Genomic DNA, 10,563 nt, shown 5'->3' on the forward strand with positions numbered 1-10,563 from the left:
GCCAAAACCTATACTTTTGGCTACTAAATTTTTTTAGTCGCCGAAAATCTTTACTTTTGGCTACTAATGCTTTTTTAGTCGCCAAAACCTATACTTTCAGCGACTAAATGTGCTTTTTAGTCGTCAAAGATGCTTTTTTCTTGTAGTGGAGTGTGATTAAATGTATATATATAATTACACTTATTTAAAAAGTGTGATTAAAAAGTATTAATGTATATATAATCACACTTTAATTAGAAGGTATGATTAAAATATATATAAATAATTACACTTTAATTAGAATGTGTGATTAAAAAATATATATATAATCACACTTATTTAAAAAGTGTAATTAAAAAGTAGTAGTGTATATATAATCAGACTTTAGTTAGAAGGTGTGATTAAAAAATATATAAATAATCACACTTTAATTAGAATGTGTGATTAAAAAATATATATCTAATAACACTTATTTAAAAAATATGATTAAAAAGTAGTAGTGTATATATAATCACACTTTAATTAGAATGTGTGATTAAAAAAATATATATATGATCACACTTAATTGAAAAGTGACATAAAAAATGAATATTATCACACTCAATCAAATTAAGTGTGATTAAAATATCAATCTAATTTTTTTTATCACATTTCCAATAAAAGTGAGATATATATATATATATATATATTTTTTGTCAAAGTGTGATCTTTAACTATTTTTGTAGTAGTGAATATTAAAGTCCTGCTTTTCTATGTAAAAAGTAAGTGTGTTATCCACTTGACCACGACCAGGTGGTAATCAATAAATTGCTTATAACTTGAATTTTATGACTAATAAGATTCACTGGCAGTTAGGAATGGAAACAGGTCGGGGCAGGACTGGGGATCACACTCCCCGTCCCCAATCTCTAATAGTAAAAATTTTCCCGTCCCCAGTCTTGATCCCTGACGAAGCTCTTATCACCGTCCCCGTCCCCGTTCCCACCTCCTAACGAGGATCAGGTTTCCCCAACCCCGAAAATTTTCCGGACCAAAAAAAAAAAAAAAACAAAACAAAAAAACCAAACGATAGTAGCAAGTTAGCAACAACTAAACAACATCATCAAACAACATCAACAATAACATCATCAACATCACAAAGAGAGAGATTTGAGTAGAGGGAGATATGAACTGTCTATTAGAGAGAGAGAGGGGGGACGCACATCATCAACAACATAGATCCACGCACATCATCAACAACAACATCATAAAACCCTAATCGTACACACCATAGATCCACGCACATCATCACCTCCACTGTTAGAGAGAGAGAGGTGGAACTATCTGTTAGACAGAGAGAGAGAGAGAGGACACACATCACCAGTGGCTACCGATCGAAGCACCACGTTTTCAAATCACACTATATAGATCAGCAATTTGAGAGAGATCGTAGCCATTGTCGTCGCCGATCGAAGCACCATATTTTGAGATCTTACAGAGATGAAGGGAAATGAGGGAAAGAGAGACTCTGAGTGAGTGAAAGGGAGAGAGAGAGATAAGAGACGGTGAGGAAGAGAGAGATTAGAGACGGTGAAGAGAGAGAGAGACTCTGAGTGAGTGAGAGGGAGAGAGAGAGATAAGAGACGGCGGGGAAGAGAGAGATCAGAGACGGTGAAGAGAGAGAGACTCTGAGTCAATGAGAGGGAGAGAGACAGTAAGAAAGGGAGAGATCAAAGACCATGAAGAGAGAGACAGATGTGAGAGAGAAAGAGAGAGAGAGTATATGAAATGCAAAAAAGATGAAATGAATGAGGGAGAGAGAAAGAGAGAAACAGTGCATCAGAGAAAGTATATATATATATATATATATATATTACTTCAGGGGACAAACAGGGCCGGGAGTTAGACATTTATCACCGTCCCCAGCCCAAAATTGATCGGAGATGAATTTTTGAATACTATCCCCGTCCCATCGGTGATATTTTTTTTAAAAAAATTGCTTAAATTAGAGTCGGGAGGTCAAGTCTTTGTCGAATTAGTTTCAAATTACCATCGCTACTGACAATTCCACAACCCCCCAACCCCAACCCCAACCCCAACCCTAACTTTAAATATTATCAACTTTTCATAGTGATTCCCAGGACCATTTCCGGCTTCCTAGACTCAGTAAGGAAAAGAAATGTAATAAAACATACACGTGGTACGACCATCTTATAAAATATTACTATGTTAGATTTCTCTAATTAAAAGATTGTTTAGGGAGTGATAGATTAGCATATTTTTTAATTTTTTATAAGAAAATAAAAAATATAAGGTAGGATTAAAGTAATGTGATAGAAAAATGATATAATTTAAATAAAATAATTGTAATAAAAAATATAAAAAATATGCTAAAATATCATGCGTTGTTTTAATACATGCCAAACAACATCTAAAAGTAATTCAAACACTTTGAGCCATTTTACCTATCAAAAACATACAAAAGGTACATGTATTATTTTGTCAGATCAATTTAGTTAGTGTGTACTCTAATAATAATTTGGTAAATTTTAATATATATCCCTTTAAAAAGAGTGTATCATATGCATATTTAATTATGCTATTTTATTTTTTTTAGTTATGGTCAATTTTTCTCTTTAATTATAATATTATTTAGTTATGACTTATGAGTTATTTAATTATGTCTCATATTGTGTTTAGTTATGATATTTTTTCTTTTGTTAGTTATGACTTAGAAAATTAAAGTTGTGTCATTTTTTTTTTAGTTATAAGGTGCATATGGTTCACACCCTTTGAAAGGTGTGCACCATATTGTTTCCCTATTACTTTTTTTTTTATCATTAGTCATGTAAGAGCTTTTCTATTAAATTAGCTATTTTTATTTTTTTATATAACTAAAATAGTGAATAAATCACTAAATTTCAACTTCATCAAATTAGTTATTGTAGTTTTGATGATTTGGACTCAACAAATATAACGAGTAGTAGTTTTAACTAGTTAAACATTAAAAAAATATTATTTTTGATATTTTAAATTACTTGTGTGGAGTTTATAAAAGATAATTTAAAATAAAAATAATATTTAAATATCATGAGCAAAGAAAAGAGAATTTGTGTGAATGTATTTGTGTATAACGAAATAGAAATATTAACTTTTGAGTTAAAATATAACAAAATCTTGAAGTGTTGAACCTCATAAAGGTTAATATATGGAAATGTATCATTTCCCTTCATTAATTTGTGGGTTAATTACACTAATAGTTCCTATAGTTTGGGACTTGTATCATTTTGGTCCTTGACTTTTCAATTGTGACACATTTGACTATGAATTTTGAATTTTGTTCCAAATAAGGACAATTGAAGGTATTATTATATTTTTCAAGGGTAAAATCGTCAATTTGATAAAATATAAACTAATTTGACAAAAATAAATGTCAAACATATATTTTTGAATTTTTAAAAATTATTTCTACCCACTAAAAATAAAATTATGTAAAATTGACAAATCTTTTAGACATTTATTTATTTTTTTATTAAATTAATTTTTATTATGTGTTTGGGTAATGATCATGTAAAATTATTTTTTAAAAATTAATCATGTAATTTTTATTAATTTTTATCAATTTTACATAATTTTATCATTGGTGGATAAAAATATTTTTCTTTAAATTAAAAATATTTTTTTGACATTCATTTTTGTCAAATTAGTTTCTATTTCATTAAATTGACAATTTTGCCCTTGAAATTAAACAATGATATCTTCAATTGTCCTTATTTGGAACAAGATTCAAAATTCAAGCTCAAATATGTCACAATTAAAAAGTCAAAGAACAAAGTGACACGAATCCCAAATTATAGGGACTGTTAGTGTAACTTACCCTTAATTTTTTAATAGTGTAAAACCCAAGTTATTTATAGAATTATTTTGGATAGATTAATAATTAAAATAAATTTTATGGGTAATTTAGTAATCTTAAGAATTAGGTTTTCAACCCTTTTAAAAAAAGAAAGAAAAAAGGAAAGAAAATGGAGCCTTGTGAAAGTGTTGCTAGGTATTTGGAGGCTGCTGCTGCTCAACGGTTTGAAGAGTGGAAAAAAAGAAAAAAAAAAGAAAAAAAGAAAAGAAAAAGAGAGAGAGACCTAAACCAAAAGGAAGAGGGAGGATTCATAAGAGTGGTGGTTTTGCTTTATTCATCACTTAGGTAAGATTTACTTTATTGTATTCTTATCTATGATTTTGGTGTTAATATATCAATAGATGATTTTATGGGCATATATGATTAAATAGATATATTGATGTAGTCTATGTTGGGGGTCTCGGTTTCACTCAATTTTAGAGTATATTTTGCTTTCCGTTTAGGTGGCTCAGATTTTGAGATTGATATGTGATAGGTTAGGTTAAATGGTGGTGTGTTTGTGGGATACAAGATTGACTTCAAGCAATTATAAAATTTTACATGTATATAAACAACAATAGAATAATATGGGTTGAGAATTTTCGAAGCCGTGATGGCTTTGTTTTGATGCCAAATTGTAGGAGTTCCTAATAGGCAATTGGGTTAATTTATTCTATTGTTGTTACAAGAAGAGAAAGATGGGTGCACATAATAATTGTTTATGCGGTGTAATATTTTATTAGGTTTGTGAGATTGAGGTGGATCTTGGTAATTTGAGATTAGCTTGGGAAATATTATTTTAGCTATTTGAGGTAAGTAACCCTCTGTCATTGTTGGTTCACTTTTATTCCTATCGAATCGTTTAAAATCATAAATATTTATTTATACCCTTCATGTTCTCTTAAAATAAAATATGGGTCAAGTATAAAACAATATCGAATATTATTATGAAAGTTATTTGAATATTTTGTGAAACTATTCTGAAAATTGTACCAAATGTTTATTTCGAAAATATGGAATATTTCATTTAAAAGTTGTGTATTGTTTGAATTTTGAACATCACTCTAGTCTGACTATGATTTGGACCCTAGCCAATAGGGGTTATTTATTGGCACAGAAACTAGTTTCTTTTGGGGCTTTACCACCGGCCTATGTGTGGTTCTGGGCCTTGTCACGGGTTAAGTGACCGTAGTCATTAAGACTTGGGTTTTGTGAATCAAATCATTGAACTATCTGAATATCGAACCATCGATTTGAACAACGAATTACTTTGAATTATCACATTGGCTTTTCATTTAAAATGTATTGTACATTGTTTATTTTTAGCTATGAAACCACCTTACAAATAATTGTTCGTTTATTGAACTGTAAAAAAAATTATATTTCTTGGTTATTGATTTGTTTATTTATTTTTGTATACTTGATCCAGCTAGCAGTGATAATTGATTATTTACTAGGCTATCTAGCTTATCCTTATTTTTTTTAGATTCTGAATAGTAGAGCTGTGCGGGATTTTTTTTACATGTGGGAGTGCTGAGAGTAGGACCATGATTTAAGTACTTGGACTATTGTTTTGTTAGTGGATTAAATTAGTGGACTTGGTGGACATTTTCATATAAGAACTATTTATTTTTATGGATTTTGGCATTATGACAATTAAGGATTTAATTTGAGTATTTTGCATTGTGGGTTATGTGATTGGATTCTGAGCCTTGCATGCTCACTTATATGAGTGTGCGGCGTTGTCACGGAGCTTGGGGCGTGACAATTTTGTGGTATCAAAGCCAGGTTGTAATTTTAAAGGCTAGTATAGAATAGTAGTGAGATTGGGTAGATGTAGGACTGGGAACGCTTATAAATTGCTATAATGTTAATTTTATTTTTTATGTTATAGGGACTTGAGAATAGAATAAGATGAGGTTTTATTATTGATGCATATAGGTTACAATGGAACATGAGGAGACATTGGCAAATCTCGTGTGGTTAGTATAGATGGCAGGAGATTGCTTGTAGACTTGACTGTTTTAGATATGCGGGACTTTGACATAATTCTTGGAATGGATTAGTTGACAACCAATTATGCTTCTGTTGATTGTCGAGGCAAAAGGGTAGCATTTCAGATTCCTGATCAACCAGAATTTTGTTTTGTGGGTAATGGAGCTAACACTCCACCTTTGGTAATCTCAGCTTTGCAAGCTAGACAATTGTTGAGGAATGGTTGCGAGGGTTATTTAGCTTCTGTGAGAGATATTCGTGAGACTGAATTGAAGTTAGAGGATATTCTAGTTGTAAAGGAATTTTTCAATGTTTTTCCTGACGACTTACCGGGGTTGCCACCAGATAGAGAGATTGAGTTTGCCATCGAATTGATACCCGACACGGGTCCTATCTCCAAGGCTCCGTATCGAATTTCCCCAGCAGAGTTGAAAGAGTTAAAGGAACAATTACAAGAGTTACTAGATAAGGGCTTTATTAGGCCTAGTGTTTCTCCTTGGGTTGCGCCCGTTTTATTTGTGACAAAGAAGGATGGTAGTTTTCGCCTTTGCATTGATTATCGAGAGTTAAACAAGGTGAAAATTCGAAATAAATATCCTTTGCCTAGGATAAATGACCTATTTAATCAATTGCAAGGAGCACAAGTCTTTTCTAAGATTGACCTTCATTCTGGATATCATCAGTTGAAGGTTAAGGCAGAAGATATACCTAGGACAACCTTCCGAACTAGGTATGGGCATTATGAATTTTTAGTGATGCCGTTTGGGTTGACCAATGCGCCTGTAGCTTTTATGGATTTAATGAACAGAGTATTTAAACCCTTCTTAGATCAGTTTGTGGTAGTGTTTATTGATGACATTCTTGTGTACTCAAAGAGTAAAGAGCAGCATGAAGAACATCTGAGAATATAGTTACAGATATTAAGGAAGAAGAAATTATTTGCTAAATTAAAGAAGTGTGAATTTTGGCTGGAGAGTGTATCATTTTTGGGTCATGTGATATCTAGAGATGAGGTGTCTGTTGACCCCAAGAAAGTGGAGGCAGTGGTAGAGTAGAATAGACCTACTAGTGTCACTGAAATTCGTAGCTTCTTGGGTTTAGCAGGATATTATAGAAGGTTTGTTGAGGGATTTTCCTGAATTTCTATGCCTTTGACTCGTTTAACATAAAACTAGGTAAATTTGAGTGGTCTGATGATTGTAAGAAGAGTTTCCAGGATCTAAAGAGTCGATTAGCATGTGCTTCAGTACTTATAGTTCCGTCCGGAGATGAAGATTTTACCATCTATAGTGATGCATCAAAGATGGATTTGGGTTGTGTCTTGATGCAGAATGATAAAGCAGTGGCATATGCGTCTAGGCAATTGAAGCCATATGAGCGGAATTATTCTACGCATGATTTGGAGTTGGCTGTAGTGGTGCTTGCATTGAAAATCTGGAGGCACTACCTGTATGGGGTGAAATGTGAGATATTCACTAATCATAAAAGTCTGAAGTATATTTCAACTCAAAAAGAATTGAATATGAGGCAAAGGCGATAGTTGGAGCTATTAAAGGACTACGATTTGACTATCAATTATCATCTAGGAAAAGCCAATGCAGTGGCGGATGCCTTGAATAGAAAGACCCCGAGTAATTTGGCTACCTTGATCACTAACCAAAAAAATGTCTTGGAGGACTTTCAGAGGTTGAATATTGAGATTAGATGGCATAGCCATGGAGTGCAGTTGGCAAACCTTAGAGTTCAACCCACTTTGATTGATAGAATTAAAGATGCTCAGGGAAGAGATCCTCAGTTGCAAAAACTTAAGGCTGAAATGGAAATAGGGCTACAGATGGAATTTTGTACGCATAAAGATAGAACCTTGAGATTTGGAGAGAGGTTGTGTGTGCCTAGTGATTTAGAGCTGAAATCCTGAGAGAAGCTCACAGTTCAGGATATACTGTACATCCAGGGGGCACTAAAATGTATAAAGACTTGAAGATGAACTTTTGGTGGAATAATATGAAGAGGGAAATTGCTCAGTATGTTGCTCAATGTTTGGTATGTCAACAAGTGAAAGTTGAATATCAGAGACCTGCAGGTAAGTTACAAGCTCTTCCTATTCCCGAGTGAAAGTGGGAACATATTACCATGGATTTTGTGATAGGGTTGCCTAGGACCCAAGGTGGTAACAATGCTATTTGGGTTATCGTTGATCGATTGACCAAATCCGCTCGCTTTCTAGCTTTTAAGGTAGGGTTCTCCTTAGAGAAGTTTGCAAAATTGTATATCAAGGAGATTGTGAAGTTGCATGGTATTCCGGTGACCATAGTGTCTGATAGAGATAGTAGATTTGTATCTATGTTTTGGAGGAGTTTGCATACAGCTTTGGGCACTAGTTTGAATTTTAGCACCGTCTTTCATCCTCAAACTGATGGACAGTCAGAGAGAACTATTCAAACCTTGGAAGACATGTTGAGGGCTTGTGTTATTGATCTTGGAGGTTCTTGGGATGAGCATTTGGCCTTAGTGGAATTCTCTTATAATAACAGTTATCATGCGAGCATTCAGATGGCACCATATGAGGCTTTATATGGACGAAAGTGTAGATCACCTATTTGTTGGGATGATGTGGGTGAAAGGAAGTTGTTAGGGCCTGAGATTGTGCAACAAACAGTGGACAAGATCAATCTTATTAGAGAGCGACTTCGCACGGCACATAGTAGACAGAAAAGTTATGCAGATAACAAGAGGTGCAATTTGGTGTTTGGGGTTGGAGACCATGTGTTCCTTAAGGTGTCTCCTATGAAAGGAGTAATGAGGTTTGGTGTTCGTGGTAAATTGAGTCCTAGATTTGTTGGGCCATTTGAGATTTTAGATCGAATTGGTGAGGTAGCTTACAGACTTGCCCTACCACCTTCACTAGCTGGAGTTCATAATGTTTTTCATGTCTCAATGTTAAGGAAGTATATATCGGATCCTAGTCATGTGATTGATCATGCACCGTTGCAGTTTAAGGAGGATTTGACTTATGAGGAACACCCTATACGAATTGTTGATAGAAAGGAATAGATTTTGAGGCGTCGACTCATCCACTATGTTAAGGTTCAATGGAACAATCACTCAAAAAGAGAAGCAACTTTGCAACTCGAGGATGAAATGAAACGAAAGTATCCACAACTTTTCGAGACTCCAGGTATGTCAAATTTCTAGGACGAAATTTCTTTTAAGGGGGGAAGAATGTAAAACCCAAGTTATTTATAGAATTATTTTGGATAGATTAATAATTAAAATAAATTGTATGGGTAATTTAGTAATCTTAAGAATTAGATTTTCAACCCTTTTAAAAAAAGAAAGAAAAAAGAAAAGAAAATGGAGCCTTGTGAAAGTGCTGCTAGGTATTTGGAGGCTGCTGCTGCTCAACAGTTTGAAGAGTATAAAAAATGAAAAAAAAAAGAGAGACCTAAACCAAAAGAAAGAGGGAGGATTCATAAGAGTGGTGGTTTTGCTTTATTCATCACTTAGGTAAGATTTATTTTATTGTATTCTTATATATGATTTTGTTGTTAATATGTCAATAGATGATTTTATGGGCATATATGATTAAATAGATATATTGATGTAGTCTATGTTGGGAGTCTCGGTTTCACTCAATTTTAGAGTATATTTTGCTTTCCGTTTATGTGGCTCATATTTTGAGATTGATATGTGATAGGTTAGGTTAAATGGTGGTGTGTTTGTGGGATACAATATTGACTTCAAGCAATTATAAATTTTTACATGTATATAAACAACAATAGAATAATATGGGTTGAGAATTTCCGAAGCCGTGATGGCTTTGTTTTGATGCCAAATTGTAGGAGTTCCTAATAGGCAATTGGGTTAATTTATTCTATTGTTGTTACAAGAAGAGAAAGATGGGTGCACATAATAATTGTTTATGCGGTGTAATATTTTATTAGGTTTGTGAGATTGAGGTGGATCTTGGTAATTTGAGATTAGCTTGGGAAATATTATTTTAGTTGTTTGAGGTAAGTAACCCTCTGTCACTGTTGGTTCATTTTTATTCCTATCGAATCGTTTAAAATCATAAATATTTATTTATACCCTTCATGTTCTCTTAAAATAAAATATGGGTCAAGTATAAAACAATATCGAATATTATTATGAAAATTATTTGAATATTTTGTGAAACTATTTTGAAAATTGTACCAAATATTTATTTCGAAAATATGGAATATTTTATTTAAAAGTTGTGTATTGTTTGAATTTTGAACATCACTCTAGTCTGACTATGATTTGGACCCTAGCCAATGGGGGTAATTTATTGGCATAGAAACTAGTTTCTTTTGGGGTTTTACCACCAGCCTATGTGTGGTTCTAGGCCTTGTCATGAGCTAAGTGACCGTAGTCATTAAGACTTGGGTTTTGTGAATCAAATCATTGAACTATTGGAATATCGAACCATCGATTTGAACAACGAATTACTTTGAATTATCACATTGGCTTTTCATTTAAAATGTATTGTAAATTGTTTATTTTTAACTGTGAAACCACTTTACAAATAATTGTTCGTTTATTGTACTGTAAAAAAAATTATATTTATTGGTTATTGATTTATTTATTTATTTTTGTAAACTTGATCCAGCTAGCAGTGATGATTGATTATTTACTAGGCTATCTAGCTTACCCTTATTTTTTTTTAGATTCTGAAGAGTAGAGCAGCGCGGGAT

General features: G+C 32.9%; 1 protein-coding gene across 1 annotated transcript; it reads left to right on the forward strand.

The window, feature by feature from the left end:
• The first annotated feature begins 5,800 nt into the window (after nt 1-5,800).
• On the forward strand, nt 5,801-8,902 carry LOC145813340 (uncharacterized). The gene is made up of 5 exons (XM_082908622.1): nt 5,801-5,830; nt 5,920-6,382; nt 7,024-7,335; nt 7,435-7,729; nt 8,473-8,902. Exons 1-5 carry the CDS (start codon nt 5,801-5,803, stop codon nt 8,900-8,902), a joined length of 1,530 nt encoding a protein of 509 aa, XP_082764748.1.
• Nucleotides 8,903-10,563: the final 1,661 nt, after the last annotated feature.

Source organism: Camellia sinensis, chromosome 15 (assembly GCF_055761805.1).
Source record: "Camellia sinensis isolate YWXY chromosome 15, ASM5576180v1, whole genome shotgun sequence".
Classification (NCBI taxonomy): domain Eukaryota; kingdom Viridiplantae; phylum Streptophyta; class Magnoliopsida; order Ericales; family Theaceae; genus Camellia; species Camellia sinensis.

Coding starts and splice junctions, on each gene's coding strand:
- LOC145813340 (XM_082908622.1), top strand. CDS start 5,801: ATGGAACATGAGGAGACATTGGCAAATCTC. Junction 5,831..5,919: donor AGGAGACATTGGCAAATCTC/GTGTGGTTAGTA, acceptor GGAATGGATTAG/TTGACAACCAATTATGCTTC. Junction 7,336..7,434: donor GATATTCACTAATCATAAAA/GTCTGAAGTATA, acceptor ATTATCATCTAG/GAAAAGCCAATGCAGTGGCG.